At 47.2% G+C, this 24,905-nt stretch overlaps 1 protein-coding gene across 1 annotated transcript in view; it reads left to right on the forward strand.

Annotated features, from left to right (window-relative positions):
* Positions 1–24,905, forward strand: part of LOC142588796 (sperm-specific sodium:proton exchanger-like) — a 62,732-nt gene that overhangs the window by 18,487 nt on the left and 19,340 nt on the right. The window contains exons 9-13 of the mRNA XM_075700616.1: positions 6,985–7,045; positions 9,447–9,731; positions 12,205–12,411; positions 17,947–18,132; positions 21,404–21,568. Coding sequence (XP_075556731.1) covers positions 6,985–7,045; positions 9,447–9,731; positions 12,205–12,411; positions 17,947–18,132; positions 21,404–21,568 — 904 coding nt within the window. The remainder of the gene's footprint in view (positions 1–6,984; positions 7,046–9,446; positions 9,732–12,204; positions 12,412–17,946; positions 18,133–21,403; positions 21,569–24,905) is intronic.

The raw sequence follows: 24,905 nt of genomic DNA on the forward strand, positions 1-24,905 counted from the left end.
TGCCTAGCCTTGAGAGGTTTTTCCTTATCTAATTGGCTGACAAGAGGCGAGGAACACACCGAAGTGGAGAGGGCCTCGGTGGAGCCAAGGGGAGTCAGCTAGCGCAGTGAAAGTAAACTATATGAGGAGGGTGGTGCAAGCGTCTGCGATTGGCCCGCTTCCCATTGCTTAGCTTGCGGTGGCTGGTCGAAAATGGCGGTGGCGTGCAACGGAGCGTTAAAAGTGCCGCTAAAATGGAAACTCAGCGAAGAAGGGTTGGCAGAGCGATGTCTTGTACGTACCGAAAGAGCTCGACAACATTACCCCAGGTAATTTTTCTATGCGCGAATAAATCCTTCACCACGACAGCTCCAAGTAGCCAGTGCCAGAGCGATCTATAGGACCTTAACAGGGGGAGTGTAAGAGTGGGACTGAAGATTAATATGCAGAAGACAAAGATGATAAATAACCTGGCAAGGGAACAAGAGTTGAAGATGGCAAGTCTGTATCTTTATACATTTCGGACTGGTTTTTTTTTCGGCATAGTAATGCCTACACGGCACTTTGACGTGGCGAGTTTTCTCAATTTTTTGACATCGCGTGACAGAAAGGCGAAGGGAGCTCACCCCGAAAACCTCTGACCTTTGACCAGCAGCTGAAGGCTAGAGGCGAAAAAGGTGCGGAATCTGAAATAATTTTTTTTCCGTTCTAATCGTGAATAATCCGTGTGTACACTGCATATCACATGGGAAGTTGTGGCGACTTTCGTAACGTCGCATGACAGACAAGGGAAGCGGTAGTAAGTAGCCCGAAAGCTTTTTGACCAATCGTGAAGGGCTGACTACAGCAACGTAGAAGAAACAGTTTGGAATAGCTTTACGTTATAGCAGCCCTACTTTATGGCAGACCACGCTAGCGGCATGACATTGCAATTACTTGCAATAAGTGACGCACTTCTTAATGAAATCACTGGTTGTCTGCAACCTTTGAAACGCAGACGTCTCAGCACACTATACTCCTCACTAAACCCGAAACATTTGAAAGCGTACCTCTATTCAATTTTTTATAGGTAAGCCGATGCTATTTACCATAAATAATCGTGACAGGTTTACGGCGTTCGATCATTTAGTTATATATTGTTATGTCTGAAAGTGGGCATCGTCGTTTTCAAAACTTGCTGTTGCAACGTGACCTTAACAAGGTGCCAATATTCATGTTAATGCAAGCTGTGACATGAGATCCGGCCCTCCCAATTTCACTACCATAGACGTGAGCTCAAGGCCTCGCATTATTTGAGACGCCATTTTAGCATTACTTAGGGCAAAGGGTGCCGGCTAAGAATAAAAATCTGAAACTGTATACCTCTTTAAAGCTTCACGCCTATTTAGAGTGAACATGGGCGCAGTCATTTAACAAAGTTGGTGTTGAACCTTCTAGAGCGTTAGGCTCGTAGAATCTTGCATGAAATGTCTGTTGGATTCAAAATGTCTATGTCGGAGATTTAATTACAAAGTTGAAAAAATGTTCGCGTGAAATTACCACCTGAAAGCTAGAAATCGCAGTGTTGAATAATGGCACGCGAAAGTAATTAACTGCATTCCCATTTGAAGAAATAAGTTACTCTTATTCATCATTGCGGTTACTATGCAACGAAAGTGTGAAGCCACGTCATCATCATCATCACCATCATCATCAGCCTATTCATGTCCACTGCAGGACGAAGGCCTCTCCCTGCGATCTCCAATTACCCCTGTCCTGCGCCAACCGATTCCAAATAGCACCTGCAAATTTCCTAATTTCGTCACTCCATCTAGTCTACTGCGCTTCCCTTCTCTTGGTACCCATTCTGTTACCTTAATGGTTCAGCGGTTATCAAGTCTGTGCATTACATGACCTGCCCAGCACCATTTTTTCTCTTAATGTCTATTAGAATATCGTCTATGCCCGTTAGCTCTCTGATCCAAACTGCTCTCTTTCTGAGTAGAACTTGTTGCTGGGCGAGTTGGTTGCGGATCTAATGAATACATTGTTGCGCCAAAAAAGAAAAATACAGACTTGGGAAGGAAGAGTCGTTTCGAATCTGTCATTTCGTACTCTTCCTTCCCAAGTCTTTATTTTCCTTTTTTGGCGCAACAATGTAATCATTTGCTCTCTTTCTGTCTCTTAAAGTTCTGCCTAGCATTCTTCGTTCCATCGCTCTTTGCGCGGTCCTTAAGAGGAAGCTTTAGCCCGGGCCCAACTCCGACGCGGCTTATTCAAATACATGTAAAACGCAAAAACGCTTTCCTGAAATAACTCGATCCTGGTCCGATTTTCATGAAATTTGTTGCATTTGAGAGAGAAAGTTAAATTCTAGTGACTGTTGGAAGCGGAGTTTCGATTTAGGCTCTGAATTTTATTACGATGATTTTCAAAAATTCCAAAGTTTATAAAATATAGAAGCACGAAGTTTACAACTTAATAGCTCTGCATCAAAAATAGATATCGCGGTTCTGTAAATGGTATATATTAGAACATTCAAAGCAAACAAATCCGATATGTCAATTTATATCTTACGTGAAGTTGTTGCGTTGTGTACAAGGGTTCTGCAAAAGCTGTATTTCGATATTACCAAATTTTTCGAGGTTCATGTGTAACATTTCAATTTTGTCCGCTTTATATGTACTATTAGATGCAATTCACAGAATTATGGCATCGTTTTTCATGGTTGAGTTACAGAGTTGTAAACTCAATAGTTTCGTTTTCTTAAAATTTTCTATTTTTGCCAATCTTTAATAACAAATTGACGGTCTAATTCAATATTTCGAGACAAACAGTCACTAGATTTTAAGTTTCTCTTTTAAATGCAATAAACGTCGTCAAGTTTGGTGCAGTGGTTCCCGAGAAAAACGAATTCTCCTTTTACATCTATTTAGATAGACGCGCCCGAGCTAAAGCTTCCTCTTAACTTATTCTCAAGCTTCTTTGTCAGCCTCAAAGTCTCTGCGCCGCATGTCAGCACCGGTAAAATGCACTGATTGTATACTTTCCTTTTCAATGATAACGGTAAGCTCCCATTCACGAGCTCACGATGTCTGCCGTATGCGATCCAACCCAATTTTATTCTGTGAATTTCCTTCTCATATTCCGGGTTCCCTGTGATTAGTTGACATAGGTAAACGCACTCCTCCACAGACTCTAGAGGCTGACTTGCCATCTTTAACTCTTCTTCCCTTGCCCAGGTTATTTATCATTATCTTTGTCTTCTGCATATTAATCTTCAGTCCCACTCTTACACTCCCCCTGTTGAGGTCCTCAATCATTTGTTGTAACTCGTCTGCATTGTTGCTGAATAAAACAATGTCATCGGCAAACCGAAGGTTGCTGAGGTATTCACCGTCGATCTTTACTCCTAAGCCTTCCAAGTTTAATGGCTTGAATACTTCTTCTAAGCACGCAGTGAATAGCACTGGAGAGATTGTGTTTTCTAGTCTAACCCCTTTCTTTATGTGTATCTTTCTAGTTTTCTTGTGTAGAATTAAAATAGCTGTGGAATCTCTGTAGCTATTTTCTAGGGTATTTACTTAAGCGATCTGTACTCCTTGATTACGCAATGCCTCTATGACTACTGGTATCTCTACTGAATCAAATGATTTTTCGTAATCTATGAAAGCCATACAGAGAGGTTTATTGTACTCTATGGATTTCTCGATAACCTGGTTAATGACATGGATGTGATCCATTGTAGAGTAACCTTTCCTGAAGCCAGCCTGCTCCCTTGGTTGACTAAGTTCCAGTGTTGTCCTTATATAATTCGAGATTATTTTGGTAAATATTTTATATAATACTGGGAGTACGCTAATGGGCCTATAATTTTTTAGTTCTTTAACGTCGCCCTTTTTGTGGATTATACTTTTTCTGGGACCCTTGCAGTCGATAGACACTTCGTATAGAGAGCCGCCAGTTTTCCTAGCATTATGTCTCCTCCATCTTTGATTAAATCGACTGGTATTCCATCCTCTCCCGCCGCTTTTCCCCGTTTCATGCCTTGCAAGGCCTTTCCGACCTCATCTCTAGATATAGGAGGTGTTTCTGTATACTGTTCATTATTGTTTTGAATAGAGCGCTCCTGAGTCGTCTGGGTACTGCAAAGCTCAGTATAGAATTCTTCCGCTGCTTTTACTATATCTTCGAGATTTCTGATATTACCCTGCTTACATTTTAGTACATACATCTTGGTTTGTCCTATGCCAAGTTTCCTTCTCACTGATTTCAGGCTGCATCCATTTTTAGGGCTTCTTCAGTCTTTCTCATGTTATAGTTTTGAATATCACTTATTTTCGCCTCGTTGATCAGTTTGACAGTTCCACGAATTCTATCTATCTCTTGAGTTGGACACTCTCATTCTTTGTCGTTTCTTTATTAGGTCCTTTGTTACTTGGGAGAGCTTGCATACTGGTTGTCTTGGTGCCTTGCCTCCCACTTCAACTGCTGCCTCTGAAGCCAGCCTCATTACGGTTTCATTTATTACCTCTATGTAATCATCATCATCTCTCTGTTCTAAGGCTGCATATTTGTTTGCAAGTACCAGCCTAAATTTGTCTGCTTTTACCCTTACTGCTTCTAAGTTCACCTGTTTTTTCTTGATCAATTTTACTCTTTCTCTGTTTAAATTGAGGTGGATCCTGGCCCTCACTAATCCATGATCACTACATTTTACCCTACCTATTACTTCAACATCCTGCACTATGCTGGGATCGGCAGAAAGTATGAAATCAATTTCATTTCTTGTTTCACCATTAGGGCTTTTCCAGGTCCCATTTTCTGTTTGTACGTTTCCTGAAAAAAGTGTTCATTATTCTCAGCTTATTCCTTTCTGCGAATTCTACCAGCATCTCACCCCTAGCGTTTCTAGAATCGACACCATAATTGCCAATTGCCTGTTCACCCGCCTGCATTTTCCCCATTTTTGCATTGAAGTCCCCCATTACTACTGTATACCGCGTTTGCACTTTTCTCATCGCTAATTCAACATCTTCATAAAACTAATCTACTTCCTCATCGTCGTGACCGGACGTTGGAGCTTAGGTTTGTACTGCCTTTAATCTATACCTTTTATTGAGTTTGATTTCAACTACTGCTACCCTCTCGTTGATGCTGTAGAATTCGTCAATGTTGCCCGCTATGTCCTTATGGATTAGGAATCCTACCCCGTATTGCTTCTTATCCGGGAGACCTCTATAGCAGAAGACATGGCCGTTATTCAGCAATGTGTAAGCCTCACCAGGTCTTCTAATCTCACTAAGGCCGATAATATCCCAACCAATGTCTGATAGTTCTTCGAAGAGCCCTGCTAAGCTTGCCTCACTCGAGAGGGTTCGGGTGTTAAACGTTGCGAGGGTCAGTTTCCATTGGCGGCCTGTCCGGACCCAGATATTCTTAGCACCCTCTGCTGCGTTGCAAGTGCGACCGCCGCCTTGGTCAGGTGCTGCGCAGCCACTGGGGACTGAGGGCCATTTCATTGAGGAGATCATTTTATTAGGGAGGTTGTGGCCGAATACTGTGCCAGGGAGGCCAAATCCTGTTCTGGTGAGGGAGTGTCTTTGTTCAAGTTTAGTCATGAAGCCGCGTGCATATACGTAAAGCTGTTATCATACGCGCGTGCACATACACAAAGGCACGTTTATTAATCATAAATGTAACATAAATGTGTACCAATTGCAAATACCAGAAGCCACCTAATGAACGTTCAAGCTGCGACTGTCGAAAAAAAATACAAACTTTATGTGTTGGTGCTTGCGAGGTGCTTCAATTCTACCCTTGAAAAACCTGCTCCATGGAACTTCAGATTTGAACGCGAGGAGCAGGACAACTGGTCATTCTGTGGTCAAATGAGTTGTCGCCTCCATAACATTTCCTGGCCGGATCTTGGTGGCCGGAATTTATGGTTTAAACCTGCTACGTGTGAAACTGCTGTCCTGTCAAACTTGTTACACGTAAATTGCTGCCTTGCCGAAGGCAAGCCTGTCGAAACATTGGCCTCGGTGACATTCCTTGTTCTACCACTGATAATGACTTCAAGCCTCCGTCTTCGTGTGAAATGCTATCTCGTCTCGGATTGTTACTTGCGAAGAGGGCTCGAACTTTCCGTTTTGCCTCCTTTTCACTTCTTGAAGGAAAACAAAAGAAAAGCCTTCTTCACATCATCCGGCACATTATGATGATGGTCCCTTCGCCGTAGAGTCCTTGCGGCGCAAATGTGCCAGAACTCGTGCCAACCATTCGCAGCCGAAACTACGCGAACGTCCGTTTCAACATGAATGCTACTTCGTAGTGCTCCGGCAGCACTTTCAACCAAGGAGCTACATGTGTTGCGTGATGTGCCGACAGTTCCGTTTGGCTTCATGTCACCTGTTTTAATGCGATTAGCATTCATTGGGGAATTTCACCCACTTCCCGGTTTTTTTTTTATAATTTCTTTCACGCCAAGTTGGGTCGCCAGGTGGGTGCCACTGGGTGTGTGTCGCTCTTCAACTCCAAAAGAAATTATTTAGAAGGTACGCGCAGCTCGCCGTAGTCAAACTTGTCTTTTATGCACTGCCAACCTTGCCTAAATATATATTCAGATATGCGCCTCGCGAGAACTTAGTGGCGGCGGCACTAGATGGCGCAGCGTGCCCAGCGCGAGAGAGGAGCCCAGTTACAGCACGCGCCTCATGTATGACGCGCTTCGGGCGTTTGCAACACGGTGCGTCGCTACGCTGTGTCAGTGCTAATCGCATCAGCGTCGACATTCATCGCGCGATGAGTTCTGCCTGAATTGTCGTGCGGTTATTATTAAAACTCGTAGGATCTAAACGGGACACCAGTTAAACTGAGAGTCGCTGTTATCCTATAGATTCATTCTTCCATGAATACGTTTAGGCAGTCCGCAATGTTACGTGAACCGTTTACTAAAGAGTGACTTTTGTGTACCTGTTGGTCAGCCGTATAATTTAGTGCACGCTCTCGTACCTTTTCACGCAGGTTCCTCGACTTGGAGACGATGAAGAAGCTATTGTATTTGCCAAACTGGATGTTCGCCTTCGTAAGTCGCCCGCTCTCTCATCTTTGTCCGCGGTTTTGTCGCGCTGCCTTCCAGAGCGCGCACCTTCCCATTAAATCGGTTCCCATTCGAAATGTGAGAGACCTCGGGGGCCGAATATCAAAAGTTTGCAGACGGAGGCGAAACGTGGACAAAACATTAGCAGCGAAAGTAGCAGTTTTAATGCGTGAGACCGTTCATAGACAGTCCACTATTTGCTCTGTATAGGTTCTTAATCAGTATTGTAAAAGTTTTTCAAAATTGCCTGTAGAAGATTTTGTAAGTCTACTCCTTGAGCTGGATTACTCAAAAAGGCGGGCCTTAATTGCACAAAAAATTATCTGAATGCATATTAACACTAGAAGAACGTTAATTAACTTTAGCTAATTACTTCCGGCACATTGCAATTTACTAATTGTAGCCGAGCAGTTTGTAACTAGTTTCGAGATATGCGTTTCCAAGGTGGGCGGCGAAGTGCATCGGCGCTCCTGTTAAGTTTCCTCGCAGGATGCATAGAAAAGGTGCTTCGTGAAAAAAAAAAAGCATGTGGAACAGCAGCGCATTTTGGTGCAAGTTTGACGCGGTATATATTTCGAAAGTGGCGCCGTTGTCACAATTCGTTCCAAGTGGATATACCTCGCGAACTAATCCGCTACGATTGCTGAATTGGAATGTGTGGCCTTCCGTAATTTGTTAAAATAGATTAGTGAAGCTTTGCCTATTGTGGTACATTCATTTTCATTGAACTGGTAGGCAATTTCCGCCTCTTCGAGTAATCCACACAGCTATGGAATTAGAACTGTGCTGTCAGCCACAGTGAATTGTGCTAAACTCTAAAAGAAACTGCGGGTATACCTGTTGCCCTCGAGCGAAAGTCCAGTTTTAGCCTTCATTTTCTCCGCTAAAGGCCATTATTCTTACGCCTTCAAGTAGCGTTATGAGGAAATACTCTACACAAAGATTTTGGATCATACCCGTTCCGAAAGTTCGCTTCAAGTTCCGAGCACGGTCGGGTTCATTTTTTTTTTTTTTTAGGATATATCTGACGAATGTGCCAGCTGTGAGCGACAGATGGAAACTCGTCACCCATCGCCTGCGAAAATGTACTTGATGTTAATCTGACTGAAGAAAGCTGGTTACTGAATTTGCTGTACATTCTAAGAACAATCTACACCCTTTAGGGTGTACAACTTCGTCCCACAAAGATGAACGTCATTTGTCTTGCTCACATGTCCTTTCTTAAAAAGACTCTAAAGTGAAAAATGATTTCTTATGCATCAGTAAATTACCGTTCTACAACACCAGAAACACCAATCTTACAACGACGAGACGTTTGGTAAGCCAGAAAAAGCGCAAGAACGAAATACGGGTGGCGACGCCTATACTTAAGTTCCCGCACCTGGGGTCTGTGACATCTTGGATTTTGATGGCATCTTCTAGGGCCTACTAACTATATATAGCGGTACAGATTGACTACGTTGCGTTCTAAAGGAACCAAATATTAAACGTGACAAGTTTCGGGAACCTTTATTCAGCCAACGCGGCCCAAATGCGAAAACATACTTCGGAGTCCCTGACGTCACGCTGACGTACCGGCGCTGGGGTTTCGGCGCGAAATTCAAATACTGATACATGGACCTTCATTTTCTCATCGAATAATCAAACTTTCTTTTTAATGACTGCCTGCAGGGTTCTCAAACAATGCTTCATTAGTCTAAACTGATTTATTGTTTCGCTTTAGTGTCCCTTTAAAAGTTCTGTCCTCGCTATGCGAGCCTGAAAAAATGCTGTGTCACGCAGGTAACGTGCACGCCTTTCGTAACCTGGAAGTATCCGATGCGCAGCGTTAACGAAAGGAAACGCGCGCACGATTGATGATTGTTATCGCAGTGGGACCAAGATACGCGTCAAAGTGTGTAAACTGTGAACGTAGCCAAGGTGTAGCTTTCTCAATTGACTTCACTTACAGTGCGTCCTGAGACCTTGCTTGGCTGTTGTGCTCGATAGTTTTGCTTCGATATGTGACGTGACAGTCAGCAGACCCCTGCGATGCTGATCGCCAATCACTCTGCCCCAAGGCGTACGATACTACTCGGAACACTGACAAAGTCCGACAAATTGTCAAGTTTACCATCTTGTCAGCTCCAGTCGACTAAAAAAAAAATACAAACGCACCCTATCTCCGATTGTGTCGAAAGAAAAATAGAAAACGGAGGAATCCGAAAAATTATCAATATGGTGGAATTTGCAAGTGCCCGAAACAGCATCCCTGGTTTTTCGGAGACTTTCGCAACTGTTGAAATTGAAGGTCCCTGAAGCTACACCAGCGTACACCGTATAACTTCGATGCATGCGCATAATATGTATACACTGCTCCCGCTTTTTTCGTTGCGCTCCCCCGCAGAAAAACAAGGTCCTGTCGGCGCTTCCCGAGTCGAGCGAAAACAGCTCGTGGTCGACGAGCGGTTGGGGCAGCGAGCTCCTGTCGCCCGGTCAGGTGGTCACCAACCGGCTCCGGCGCTCCCAGACATGCATCCTCTTCAACGCGCTCGCGGCGCTCTCGCTAGCCGCGCTGCTCGCCGGCATTCTGGTGGCCGACCTGGAGCACCCGTCGCCCCTCTTCACCACCGCCTCGGTGGCGGTGCAAGGGTGCATCGTGCTACTGCACTCGGTCGAGCTTATCGCCATGGTCAGTCGCCCCCGAGCGCGTCCGCCGCGTACGCGGAAGTCGTGGACCGGCCACTTTAGCCGCACCTCAACAGACGACAGAATGGCCGTGTATACGGCGACAAACGAGCTTCACTCTGAGCACAAGTGGGCTCCGGTGGTGATCCGTGCAGGATTGTCGGGTTAGAAGAAGTCAAAATAGCCAGCCAGAGGTAGTCAACAAAAGAAGTCAGTGAGGCTGCAGTCATGAACAGTTCCGTGGGAAAACATTTGCGGGTTCCGTGTATCTGAGACGGCTTCGTTTTGAGAGTTATTCCGTTCGGGGTCTTTGATTTGTGGAAAAAAATCGAGTTTGACGACACTCGACGAGCATTGTTTGGCTATGGAATGATGACGAAGCGAACGGGTGTACATTGTGACGGTTCATGCCGCTTTATTTCCTTGTTTCGCCATTCGTTATTGGAGAGTACTAATGAAGTAGCATACGCGCGCGTGCAATAAGACATTCGCGTTCCAATTAAGATTTTACTGTCAGATTTTCTAGTTAAAATGCATGTGAAACACAGAAATGCTTTCGTGAGACAGCTGGCTTCGCCTGTATGAACGAAATTTATTGCACTTGAGAGAGAAAGATAGATTCTATTAACTGTAAAAAAAAAACTGAATTTTGACTTAGGTCATCTAATTCTTTACTAAGATTGCCGACAATTGGTAAGTTTAAGGAAATGGAAGCACGAAGCTTACAAATTCGTAACTCCGCAACAACCACAAGTATCGCGGTTGTGTAAATTACACCTGCAGAAGCAAGCATCTTAAACGGACAAATGTGGTGGATGAATTTACAGCTTGACCTCAAATTTTCACAATGCTTACGATAGTTTCGCAGGAGACTTGCCCATAAATTGGTGGCATATTTAAAGGCTGTGTATTGTAAATCAAGTTTGTCTGCTCTAAATGCATTAATAAGCGGAGTCTACCGAATTCACATCATTTTTCACTGCCTACAAAGTTGTAAAGTTGAATTTGCTACGTTTATTTTATATAGACATTCCATATAAAGCTTGCTGGCGTAAATTGGAAACACACCTTCTACGGTTCACACATTATAACTTCTTTTAAATGCAACAGATCTCATCAGAATCGGTCCACTTGTTGCCGAGAAAAACGATTCCTCCGTTCCCATGCATTTGGATACGAGTTCCCGCCATATTGGTCGCCATGTTGTCAAGCCCTCGGGGCAATTACGCGCCTTCTCTCTCTCTCTCTCTCTCTCTCTCTCTCTCTCTCTCTCTCTCTCTCTCTCTTCCTTTCTTTTTTGCCGGCAGCCCATCGCAGTGCTACGTGCGGTGTGGTCGTGGTGCCAGGCACGAACTCTAAGGTTCAATTACTGGTCGCTGTGGCTGAAGCTTCTCGAATGCACCAGAATACAAGCACGGCCATCTACAGCGAGATTTCAGTGCATACACTGGATAAAACTACAAGTCGAAATTAGTATGAACACCACACGCCTCTGAACTGGCCTCTCCTGTAGCGCAGACGCATTATCACCGTGAGCACTGCCACCGTCAACGTATTTCAGTATCCACTCAATTGAAGACGAACGCCTCTCCTACAGCACCTCAAATTTCCCTGTGTCGGCTGACCCCAACCCCAACTTACGCTTGCAAACTTCCTAGTATCCATGCCCCAGTAAGAGTAAGATAAAACAATCTCGAAGATTTTGCTGGCTGAAGAAAAGTAATAAATTCTCGGGTTTTAGGTGCCAAACCCACATATGAAAACCACAGTGATTACGGGGTATGCCGTAGTGTGGGACACGGGATTAATTTTGACCACCTGGGGTTTTTAGCGTCCATCTAAATCTAAGTATACGGGGTTCTTACATTTTGTCTCAATCGTAGTGTGGCCGCCGCAGGCCGGAATCGCACCCGCGACCTCGTTCTTCGCAGCGATACCTTTCACTGGCTTGGTGCGCCAAAATCAATTGCAGTAAGCAGGAAATACGTCATGTTTTGGGCACCAGTTATTCTCTGCCGTCGTCGACTCTGCTTCTGTAGCCTTGGCGCCCCCTCCCCCATTCTGTTACTAGTGAACTTTCACTAATCTGCTCTACGAATTTACATAGCCTGCACACTTAAATTTATTCATTTTACTTTCGACACCAATATCCTATAGCCCCCCCGTTAGCTCTCTAAACTTAAGTTGCGTGATTAGGGTGCGTAGCCGGAAGGAGGGGGGGAGGGGGGAGTGACGCCCACATCAGGCATCCCTCCCTCCCTCTCTTCCTCTCTGCCACCCCATATTTGTGTGTAACAAGATACCTGGCACAAAACAACGCACGACAACACCCTCCTGACCTCCCAGGGAAGTGCGAGCTCCCGTTGAAAAAAAAATCATTCTTGTCTGCGCCGCTGTATAGCGTACAGCTTACAAGACTCAGAAGCCCCGTCAGTCTGTCGCGACCCTAACCCGACCCCGTGGTCCACACCGCGCAGTACGCGCGCAGCCCGACGGCGACGTTCCTGGCGGTGGACACGTCGGCGCGCCTCGACCTGGCTGCGTACCTGCTGCAGCTGGTGCTTTTCTGCGTCTCCGCCTGGTGCTCGGCGTTCGACGTGCCCTTGCAAGAGTGCTGGCTGCCCGTCGTCTTGTTCGTCGCGCTGGCCGCGTGCCGGACTCACAAGTTCTGGGTGCACCGGAGGGTGCGTATACCGTGACGCTCGCGTGCGCACGCGCTCTTGTAGCACGTGCAACAAAGTGCGCAGTCGCAGGACAAGTGCAGAGCTTCATAGAAGCACGCAAGTGCGAGGAACGTAGCGCGCTATACGCTCAAACTTCCCCGTGATGTATAACAACACATAGACACACCAACTAAACACTCTGGAGCCCGGGGTCAGCGAGGAAACCATTTCGTCTCAACTACATCGCTAGAGCATACCCAGACAGACAGAAAAACATTATTTATAGCAAGTGAGTTTAAACTCCTCTGGGTCCCTGGACCACCGCACGGTCCCGCACTACGTCGAGACGTTCATGCTCCTTTTGTTCATGACGTCGGCAGCCCGAGCCACCGCAGTAAGCTGCGATGTCGGGTCCGTAGACGAGAGCAGGACCTCCCAGTCCTCCCAGCTTGAGATGGCGGGCTGCCCCTGCGGGGGAGGATCGGCAGGGCAGCGAAAAAGGATGTGGGAGAGTGTGGCGTGAGGGTCTCCCCCTAGGGAGCATGTAGGGAAGATGCCACAGAAGTGGGATAGCAGCTGAGGGGATGAGAGAGCTGGTCTGGAGGCGTCTCCAGAGGATCTGTTGGGAATGCGTCAGGGACGGGTGGGGAGGAGGGTAAGTCCGACGGTCCAAACGGGGTATTTGCGTGAGCTCCGCAAAGCTGTGCACCCGCTCCCTCGAAAAACCCGGATCGAGGCTGTCCTGAGCTCGGCAAATTAAACCTCGAGCCAATTTATCGGCAGCCTCGTTTCCGGGGTTCCCAGAGTGAGCCGGCACCCACCGGAGCTCTACCCTGCGTGGTAAATTCTGGGTGGAGATGTTCAACAAGTTCCAGGCAGGGTTGTGAATTCTGCCTCTGGTTAAGTTGGACAAAGCAGTCTTTGAATCGCTAAAGATGTATTCAGCATCCGAAAGGGCAAGGGCTAAGGCGATGGCGGTCTCCTCTGCTTCCTCAGCTGTAGAGCCCGAGGGAAGATGGTGAGTTAGGGGTCGGGGTAAGGTTGGGTTGCAAGCAACTGCTACAGCTTCATGCGTTGTACATGCAGCGTCTACCCAGATGGCTTTCTCGACTTGTCCGTAATACTTGTGGAGGGCATTTGCGCGAGCTACGCGGCGAGAGATGTGATACTGGGGATGGACGTTTCGAGGAAGGGGTTTCACTACAAGGGGTGTATGAATGTGTCGAGGAATGGCCATAAGGGTTGACTGACTAGCGGGTATGTTGATGCGAAGGGAGGTGAGGATATGGCGGCCAGTGGCGCTCGCGGCAAGTCTTGAATACTGCGTCTGAAGGTGCGCCTCAACTAGTTCAGGAAGCGTGTTATGCATGCCTAGTGCAAGGAGTTTGGCTGTGCTAGTACTGCGAGGTAGGTTGAGGGCTGCCTTAGTTGCAAGGCGGATCATGGCGTTCACGCGCTCGGCTTCCGTGCAGTTCAGCTTGAGATATGGAGTGGTGTACAGAATGCGGCTAAGCGCAAAAGCATGTACAACTTTCATGTTGTCTGCTTCGTCTAAACCCTTGTGCAGGGAAGATACGCGGCGTAGAAGCTGCAACACTGATTGCGTGGAGGCCTTGAGTGTTTTAAGGGTATGGTCATTGCGTCGGGAATCCTGCAGGTAGAGGCCAAGGATGCGCAGGGTGGGAGTGATGGGGATAGGGGATCCTTGTAAAGTGATTTGGATGGGTTAGTTAGCGGCAGATTTTGGTCTAATTAGGAGGAGCGCGGACTTAGAGGGGGAACACTCGAGTCCGATAGATGATACGTGAGCGGAGATCGTGTCGACTGCTAATTGTAGAGTTTCCTCAATTTCCCCGTCTGAGCCATGAGTGGTCCATGTGGTAATATCATCAACGTACAGAATATGTTTTAGGTGTGGGATGAGATTGAGCTTCTGGGCTAAGGGGATGAGAGCAATGTTAAACAGAAGGGGGGAGAGGACCGCGCGTTGCGGGGTTCCAAATTCACCGGGTGTATAAGAGGGTGTGCTGAGCTGATCAATGTGCAAGGAGGCAGTGCGGCCAAAGAGGAAGGCACGAACGTAGTTGTAGGTCTTAGGGCCTACCTGTAGTTCCTGCAGTTCCCGTAAGATGGCAGCGTGTCAAATTCTGTCAAATGCCTTAATGAGGTCAACCGCCAGGGTGGCTTTAGTAAGATGGTTTTAGTATCATCAAGCACATCGTGCGTAATTTGAAGTAGGGCATCCTGCGCAGATAGATGCGCACGAAAGCCCACCATACTGTGGAGGAAAAGGTGATTTTCTTCCATGTACGTTGTCAGTTGGGCAAGGATTATGTGCTCAAAGGTCTTGCCGAGACAAGATGTAAGAGAAATGGGGCGGATGTTCTCGGGGGTGATGGGCTTGTGGGGTTTTGGGATAAACATAATTTTTCCATGCTTCCAGGAGGCAGGGAGGGTACCCGCCTCCCAGCACTCGTTAAAGTAGGTAGCGAAGTGAGATATGGAGACATCATCAAGATTTCGGAGCAGCATTCGTAATTTGATCTTCCCCGGGTGTGGTAGTGCGCAATTTCAATAGGGCTGCGCGAAATTCAGATTCTGTAATAGGAGCGTCAAGCTGTGGTTAGGGTGAGCCCGTGTACTCGGGATGTTTGCAAGGAGGACCTGGAGTGGTATAGGTGCATTTCACCTGCGCGAGGAAGGTGTCGGTGTCCTGCCGATGGTTCTGAGTGAGGCGGCGAATGCTAAGACGCGTCTGAGTTTTAGATTGCGTGGGATCGAGCATGTGGCGTAACAGGTTCCAAGCGCGGGTTGGGGAGACTTTGCCACGGAGGCCGTCACAAACCTGAGCCCAGTTAGCTTTGCAAAGAGTGGCACTATGGTGTTCTATTTGGGATTGAAGCTGGGTGAGTTTGAGTTTTAGTTTTCTGTTGTGCTTTTGAGTTCTCCACCTTCGCGTTATGTTCTCTTGAGCTTCAAGAAGGTGGGCGAGCTTACTGTCGATAACGGGGGTGTCTGGGGTAGTATCGAGCGTTTGGGTATGTTGGCGAATGTCTTTCTGTAACTGAGTAGTCCAGGTGTCTAAGTCGAAGGGGCCCTGTGCTGGCTGCGCTTGCCTAAGTTTACGAAGCTGATCCCAATTAGTGTGCCTAGCGGTAAATTTGCGCTGAGGTCGGCGATAGTTCACCGCTATGCGAATCAGGTGGTGGTCGCTGCCTAGTGTGGCTTGCGTTCTTTCCCACTGTAGGTGAGCCAAGTTTCTACCAAGCGTGAGGTCTGGGCTAGTATCGGCAGTAACACTGTTACCAACCCGCGTAGGTAGGCTAAAATCATTAACGATGGTCAGGTGAAGTAATAGCGCATTATTGTATAAAACTGTGCCTCTGTGGTTGGTGCGTCGATAGCCCCAGTGCACGTGAGCGCAGTTAAAGTCACCGGCAACCTGTAGGGGGTTTGATCCGGCCATTTGGGTTACGGATTTGAGGAGTGGAGCAAGTAGGTTAATCGGCTGTCGTGGTAGAAGATAGCAGTTAAGCGTGAACAGGGGAGATTGTGCAGGGGTGTGGGGTAAAATTTCGATGAAGGTGTGAGCAATAGGGGAGGTAACGTAGTGCTCCGCGTAACGCAAGGTGTTACAGACGTATGTAACCACCCGAGAAAGATCAGTGGAGTCAGAGGGGATAACGGCGTATCCTGGCAGTTGCCTGCAAACGTTGGCATCCTGGATAGCGATAATGTCCGGTGGGGACAATGAATTGGCGATGATCTGCTGCAGAGGGTCGCGCTTTCGCCGAAAGCCCCTGCAATTCCATTGAATAGTTTGTAAGGAATTTTGGTGCCTCGGAGGAGCCATGTTGAAGGGTGGCGGGGCGAAGGAGGAGTGCAGAAGGTGGGACTGCGGGAGGAGAGGCCGCTGAGTGTCCAGGCATAAGATTAGCTAAACGCTCCTCAACCTTGGCCATGATGCTAGATATGACCCTATCCAGTATACCGGTAATGGTAGCTTCAATCGTAGTCTGGCACTGAGCAGTGACCTGCGCAGTAATGCGGTCTGTGAACTTGGCTTCCAGGTTTTGGGCGAGGTCCCGAAATTTGGCGTCCAGGTCTATAGGTTGGATTGGGCTCTCATCAGGCCTCCTCTTTTTCTGAGGAGGTTGGTCGGACGAGGTGGATGAAGAAGATGGGGATAGTGGAGCGGGGGGTAGAGCAGGGGTGGAGGTAGGGAGGGCTGCCTTGAGCTGCCTTACCTCATCCCGCAGAGCTTTCACGTCCGAGTCCTGGGAGGTCATGATGTTCGTCTTGGCAACCTTGGAAGCCCATGTAGTGGTAGACGGGATAGAGCATATCCAACACGCACTACGCCATACGGGTAGAGCAACACGCGCGTATTGCGGATAGTGTGGGCTTGCCTCTCAACCAGCGGCAAGCTTTACTTCTCGTCCGCTTTCATTTCCCTTTACCGTATTGTTCCTGCAATTCAATTAAATATACAAATAACTTTCCCTATGCTTTCCTTGGCTTCATTACCTGTTGATGTCACATGGTTCGGACTAACAAAAATCGGGCCCCTAGTTTCTCCCTTCTCCTCGTTCGCTATAAACACGGTAACCGCAATATATAGCGGGCGCAGCGCCTCATTACTTTAAATAATTGTAACAGCCGCACGGGCACGAACGCATTCATCCTTTGTTGAGCCGCAACGTGGCACTGTGCACGCACCTAACTTCGGACTCCAGACGCTATTTTTATTGCGGCGGCTGCTGCGAACCGCGCCCACGCGTCACCCACGCGCTGCCTCTCGCGATCTCCCGATGTAGCGAGGCCGTCGCGCCACGATTCGCTCTGTTGCTCGACAATTCGCTCCACAATTCGCTCCACAATTCGCTCCCGTGCCAGCCAATGCATCGCGAAATGAAAAGCACGTGCGTAGCTGCGCTCAAATTTCCCATTAGGGAGTATCGCAATCACCGTTGAATTTTCTCATCCCCCGCTGCTCTCCGCGTTCGTTCTCATCCTTCGCTGTGCTCGTTCGCTCAGTTGCGAGCTAGGACTCCTACGCCGAGGCTCGCTGCTGGAACGGGCGCCTAAGAGCTGTGCTCCAAGAAGGCAATCGGTCCCGAAGCTCGTGTTAGCAAGACTAAGCCGGTCTTAAGCAGTTCCTTCTCTCCCTTCATGTAAGACCATGACAGTGGCGTAGCCAGGGTATAGTATCCTAGTTCACTATAGCCAGGAGGTGGCATAAGCGAGGCTCGAGCCTCCACTCCCCCTGAAATTTCTGTGTTAGTATGCGGCTTGTCTAGCTCCCTCCTCCTCCCGTGTCAAATACGAGCCACCCCCCCCCCTTCCACACGCCAATCCCGCCGAAAAAAAACTGGCTATGGCACTGCACAATGATATTGCCACTATCCGTTCTCGCGGAACCTCGCACCGAATCCCCACAAGCGCCATGACAAAGCACTGACAGTGTGGGACATTTCGGACGGCTGTGCACCGTCGTGCACTGCCCGCGGGGTTGGGAGCAGAGAGACTAACGCTACAGCGCGGAACGGCGCGCAGATAATATCGGAGGCGTGGCTCCGCTGGATGGACCAGGCGATCAACCAGCGCGTGTTCCGCATGTACGACATGGCCGTCGCCTTCATCAACTCCGAGGAGGAAGTGGTCAAGAGCGTCGCCGCTGCGAAAGTTAGCGACCAGGTGACGGTCTTCATGCGCGATGAGGCCAACTCCAACAAGCTAGAGGTGGGTGCGCCCGTCGCAGTGTGTATACGTAGAGACCCAGGAATAAGAATCGTCGGACACGTTGTTCTAGAAAAGTTAAAACACAAGCGTGTACATTCATAATCGAGAGCATCTTGCGTAATGAAAGTCTCGCATAGCGTGTAATCCTGCGTAATGATTGCGGAGACTGCGTGCGTAATAAATAGTTCTGTAGTCGAGATAGTATCCTAGCCCGCGCTCTCCTTGCGTCTGGAAGCCCGATAAGCCCGAGGGTGCCTCCTGCACTATACGTGTGAATCATTAGGACTATCTGCGAATAGCCTTCCACTAAAATGATGCGAAAGGCACGCAACAGTAGTAAGCTCCAGTATTACCAGGTAAACAGCCTTACGAGGACGAGAGGATCATCTGCCTTGGACCTTTTCTAGTTAGCCGGACGGATAGGGTTGCCGTACTGCCGGCTGCATTTCCGTGCGTTAATTGTAGCGCGGCTAAAACGCTATCATGCTGCGCTAACGTTCAGAAGGCTTTCAAGGGATGAATTGCCAGCAGGTCCAAGTTTGGCAAAGTTTGCCTCGAAAGTATCCAGACCAAAATGATGGCCATGCGGCACCGCGTGCTTTTCCTTAATGGAGAGTTTCATCGTGTCCGGTATCCCGCTAAACGCATTAGCGGAATACCGCTACGCTACCGCGGAGCGGAATACCGCAATACGCTAAAGCTCTCTAATTACAATCCATACCAATCAAGTCTATGCCAATCCTAACTTAAGTGTCAACAAATACTTTTACTGTGTTGAAAGAGATCCTACACGAATCCTACATAGAACCCAGAAGAACTAATAAAGAAACAATGCGTAATAATTGGGCATTGCGCGGTACGTTCCAGTAGAAAAACTGTGCTTTCGTCTTCCCTCCCCCCCACTCAGCCAGTTTCCTTTCCTTCAATCTCCCCAGCCGTACCATCAGTCGCAGCAACACAGACCACATACATCGTTCTCCCGAACTTTAACAGTTTTTTTTAATTCACTAAGAATCAAGCCACCCTGAAAGCCAAGTCGAGAATTACGAATAATTTGTGGAGATGACGTAAGCCAACATGCATGCGCAAAGAATTTGGTGTTCAGCCCTAGCTTTTCTAACTCCGGCATTGCGTTTCTAAAAGTGTCAATGTCAGTAACAGGCATAATGGCACCAGAAAGCTTGGCGTTCTTGTGCTGCACGATTTGTTATCGCAGAAGATGGAGGCGAAACATCAAAAAGTGCTGCGGAACTTGCCATCAGTTAAACCGCGTTTCTTAAAGCTAAGTTCTTTTTTTTTACTTCGCGCACTTTGGTTGGTTGCATGGTCGAATGGCAATCTCGCACGACAAACTGGAGAGGGTAACAAAAAGCAAGGAAGAGGAGAGAGTAACAGCGGAGAAAAAAGTCAGTTTCGCCCGAAAGTCGAAGCATCGATTGCCATAGTAAGTTAGTAGACAGCCATAATAAGTAAGGATAGTAGTTTTATCGGCCGTATAAACTTTTAAGCACTCGCTTACTAACTAAATTAAGAAGCATTGTGACAGCACGCACAGGCAAACATGCACACATCACACTCGATGACCGCGGACACACTGTCAAAACGCTGGCGTGAGGAAACGCGGCAGCAGCAGCGAGTGAAGTGACCTTCGTGCTGCAACGCAAACTGGGCGGCGAGAACACGGCACACGCAAGGCTACGAGCTGTCGGCCCATCTAGACTGTGCCCTCAAAGCAGATCGCTTTCAAGATAAAGCCCGCGCGACCGCCCCCCACACGCAGTTGCTGCGGAGGCGCCACGCCCCCCCCCCCTCCCCCGCGGCTCCTTGCGCGCGACGGAAGACGGCGCGCATCCTCCCCGTTTTCCTCTCTTGCGTATAAGCAAGATTGAGTCACGATCGCCGGCTAACCCCCGCACGCTTTCACTTGTACATACAGCATACAGTACACGGCATGCGAACGCACCTTGAAAAACGCCCTGCCGCCTACGCTTACAAAACTTGTCAGCACGGAGCTGCCAGACGGTCTCTAAGAACACACAAAATATATATATTTTTTTTAAAATACAAAACAAAAAAGATTATTAACATACTCCACAATTCAAGACTAAAACAGAACACTTGCCAACATTTTAAAGTTTCCCGTAATTTCACATCTTGTGTAGCTGAACACGGGATAGAGGAACGTATTGCGTATTACGACGTACTAGACGAAAATCGCTTGGCTCGATAAACATGTACTCAAGAATGTACAAAAAGAGTGAGCTAAATTGATGCTTACTCATTAACGGTAAATGTCCTGTTAATTAAGCATGCGAATTTTACGGACGTTGATGTGACAATTACGAAGGCTTAAGGTTCCACATAGTGAGTCCTGGTTCGTACTAGGTAGTTAACACCTTTAATTGATCAATTCTTTTTCTGACCCTAATGAGCCATGAATTGTTCTCACAAGTCTGTCCAGTTGTGAGTTTCTTGTGAGGCATAAGGGGGCGCGTTATTTCAGTGTTGCTATAGCCGGCGACAACCTTAGAAAGGTTATATGTACGCTGTCCAACTCGAACACAACTGGCATAGATCGCAAGGAAACTTCATTCCCCCCTAGGTACGCGTACAAATGCTGTATGTATCAAGAACTGTGCACTGAGTACAATACAACTTATCGCAGATGCAATACATCGTACTTGATAATGAACGAAACAAAAGACCGAACAAAACAGTAAGTGGTGTCTGCTTGACACTGGCTTTGCCATTTCCACTTCGAGAACACTATTACAGTGTACGTGCAAAAACATTGTAAGCTTCGAATTTATGAATGGCACCGGTGGACCAAACAAGTACAAAAGCTCTAGTCAAGGAAGCGGAATTTTTGCATCATTCTGGCCATGAAACATTTGCTTCAGGTGACGTGAAGCGGGTTCGCGTGTTCTAACCAGCTTTTTTTTTCTCCTTGTTCTTCGAACAGATCCGTCTTAGTGTCACTGCGTTTAGGATGAAACCTGAACGTCATGGTGAAGTCTGCAGCCGATCCTGACATCCGTGCGCCGTCAAAGTTAATATTTTACCTCGAAAAAAAAAACGAGCTTTTATTTTCCGATAGGCCTATCGTGTAGTTAAATTAGCAGAGCGAAGTCACTGAGACGTGGGCCGAATGTAGTTTGCTTTCAGAGGTTTAAGTGCAGGTATAGGTGCATTTCCATTTTCTGGAAGTGCTCAATGCTTCAGTTGTCGGCGACTGCAGTGGCGTCTTCTTTTCGCGCGCAAAACGGCGCAGCTGCTGAAGGAGATAATCAGCATCCAGCAGCGGTACCCGCAGCTCGAGTGTGTGGCCCGCTCGCGTCTCATCGCGCGGCGCATCCTCAACTCGTGCCTGTCCGCGCTCAGCGACCTGGAACAGAGCGGCCTCGTCGAGCAGGACCACTACACCGAGCTCGTAACGGTACGCGGCTAGAGAGAGAGAGGGATGGAGGGAGGGAGGGAGGGAGGGAGGGAGGGAGGGAGGGAGGGATGTGCAGCCCTGCCAAAACTTCACCGTACTGCTATTAAATGTTGCAGGCCTTTGCGCTGAATTCATGTAAGTTCCGCGAGAACCTCCCCGTACATTTATTAAATGGGCAAGCTTACGCTGCATTCATGTAGGTTCCGCAATAATGGCAGTGAAAACGTGTGCCAAATCGTTGTGGAGGCCATGCCCGACGACTGTGAGAACAAATGCGCAGCCCTGTCGAATCCTCACCGTACTGTCATTAAATGTTTCAGGCTTACAATGAAGTGATACAGCTTCCGCGAGAACCTGACCGTACTGTTATTAAATGGGCAGGCTTACGCTGAATTCATGTAGGTTTCCGCAAGAATGACAGTGAAAACGTGCGGGAAACCGTTGCGGAAGACATGTCTAATAACTGTGAGAAGGAATGCGTAACCCTGCCGAATTATCATCGTTGTGGCATCCCTTGTTAGATTCCGGTTTCAGATTTAGGTCGTTTACGTCAGTGCACCAGTCAGCGCCAAACGCTATAAGTTGCCTGCTGCGTTTCTCCTCGCTGTAATAAAATGATTCTTCGTCTGGTCCCCGGCTTGAGCAGTCCGGCTCTTTTTCTGCGGCCCTGCGTGCCCCGGCCATTTAGGCTTCATGCCGTAGGTCCTCCGTCCGGCCGCCCCGTCGAAGCTACTACAATCGTATTATTAAACGTGCATATTTAGACTGACTTCTTAAATGTTCCGCAAGGATAACATAAAGAACATGTACGAAGTTGTTGCAGAAGTCATCCGTGATGGCTGAAAATGCGATAGCATTAAGTCACGATTCATTCACGAAGTTTGCATATGTTAACTTGACTGCATCTACGACGTTTATAGCAATTGTGGTGCACTGTGCACAATTGTTCTACACACCTATTGCGAATACGTGATCGCTTACACATCTGCTCCTCGCAATGATGTTTAGGTCCGGAGTTTCATCATCATCATGAGCCTGGTTACGCCCACTGCAGGGCAAAGGCCTCTCCCATACTTCTCCAACAACCCCGGTCATGTACTAATTGTGCCCATGTCGTCCCTGCAAACTTCTTAATCTCATCCGCCCACCTAACTTTTTGCCGCCCCCTGCTACGCTTCCCTTCCCTTTGAATCCAGTCCGTAACCCTTAATGACCATCGGTTATCTTCCCTCCTCGTTACATGTCCTGCCCATGCCCATTTCTTTTTCTTGATTTGAACTAAGATGTCATTAACTCGCGTTTGTTCTCTTACCCAGTCTGCTCTTTTCTTATCCCTTAACGTTACACCTATCATTCTTCTTTCCATACCTCGTTGCGTCGTCCTCAATTTGAGTAGAACCCTTTTCGTAAGCCTCCAGGTTTCTGCCCCGTAGGTGAGTACTGGTAAGACACAGCTATTATACACTTTTCTCTTGAGGGATAATGACAACCTGCTGTTCATGATCTGAGAATGCCTGCCAAACGCACTCCAGCCCATTCTTATTCTTCTGATTATTTCCGTCTCATGATCCGAATCCGCCTTCACTACCTGCCCTAAGTAGATGTATTCCCTTACCACTTCCAGTGTCTCGCTACACTCTAAGAACAGTTTACACCCTTTGGGTTGCCCCTTCTGCCACACAAAGATAATCGTCATCTGCCTTGATGCGTTTCCTTTCTTTATCGCTGCGAACCCAGAACTTTCCAGTAACGAATGGCACGCGCGTTATCAGCATAGAACAGTTTACACCCTTTGTAGTGCCCCTTCTGATAACGCGCGTGCCGTTCGTCACTGGAAAGTTCTGGGCTTGCAGCGATAAAGAAAGGAAACGCATCAAGGCAGATGAAGATTATTTTTGTGTGGCAGAAGGGGCAAGCCAAAGGGTGTAAACTGTTCTTAGAGTGTACCTATTGTAAATTGCTGTTCTCTTCCGAGACTGTTAAACATTACTTTAGTTTTCTGCAGATTAATTTTTAGACCCACTCTTCTGCTTTGCCGGGGTTTCGTTTGCAAGAAGAAAGTTCATATTTTTGTGGTGAGCACTGCCTTTATACCATGCGTCCCAAAAACGCTGTGCCAAACTTTTATATATGCAAGTACCACGTAGCCGGACAGACCCAAGGTAACTTTTGTCGTCGGTTGGAGCAAGTCAGACTGTTTTTTTTTTTTTTTTGTATTTCGCCGAACTGCATAATTAATAATCAGAGCAAAAGTGTCAATAGAAATGTAGTAGAACATCCTGCAAAATTTCCGATCCAGCCTTCTGTTGCTGAATACGTGCTACACAAAACTGTTTTTCCAAGACCGAAAAAGAAGTGCCACGCGACTTAATCTTGCAGCACTTTCTTTTTTTGTGTTTTGTGGTTTCATTTTCAATCTTGGAAACAACTTTCACGTGGCACGTATTGAGTGTCACATTGTCATGTCCCACACGTGACGGCACGGAACCAAGGTGACGTGCCGTCACGTATATATATATATATATATATATATATATATATTCCAAATGAACTGTTAAGCTCCAGCTCCTTGTCACTGTTCGCGCCCTTAGATTTAGCGACACCTCAAGGGCCTCACTATAGTGCATCTACATTCGCTCCACACGCCTCATGCTATATGCATTGTTTCTCTTCAATACGTATATATATATATATATATATATATATAAATTCATTAAAGATGTATCTCGCACGCGGCGCCCAGACTAACAGGAAGGATGAGGATGTGCTCTTAAAGGAAGCGTGACTAATGAGCAACGTTAAGTCAGTTTAGATTAGTTAGGTATACTCTAAATGCTCTGTTTCGATATATATACCAGCAGGGTGTGCCAATATCCGGTACTTCCGAATGACGAATGGAATAATGTATTTAATTTAGTCTTACAATTGAGTACGAATACCTTTCTAATAGTTTTTTTAATACTTGATAGCGTCAACCGTGCTCAAATAAAAATAAAAAAGGGGCATAACTACGACAAAACTGTCACCCACGCGGGCGTAGTATTGACATAAGACACGGAGAACTTGCGCAGAGCAGCAAGCTACGTCTCTCAGGGCACCAGAATTTACCGAGTATATACAGCGATCATTCGCACTGTCCGAGGAGTGCTGTGCATACGAACAAACTGCTTATTTGTTTCATATGGTCTATTCGTGCTTATATTAAACAACGGTCCATAACGCACGTGCTTTGTGATGACAGAAACTTGACGAAGTTGCGAACACTGGGATGTCTGAACATCGTTTTATAATTGTGAAAACAGCTGTTCGTCACTTCGAAAGCAATTCGGAAAGCATT

This window comes from Dermacentor variabilis, chromosome 7 (assembly GCF_050947875.1).
Source record: "Dermacentor variabilis isolate Ectoservices chromosome 7, ASM5094787v1, whole genome shotgun sequence".
NCBI classification, from domain to species: Eukaryota; Metazoa; Arthropoda; class Arachnida; order Ixodida; family Ixodidae; genus Dermacentor; species Dermacentor variabilis.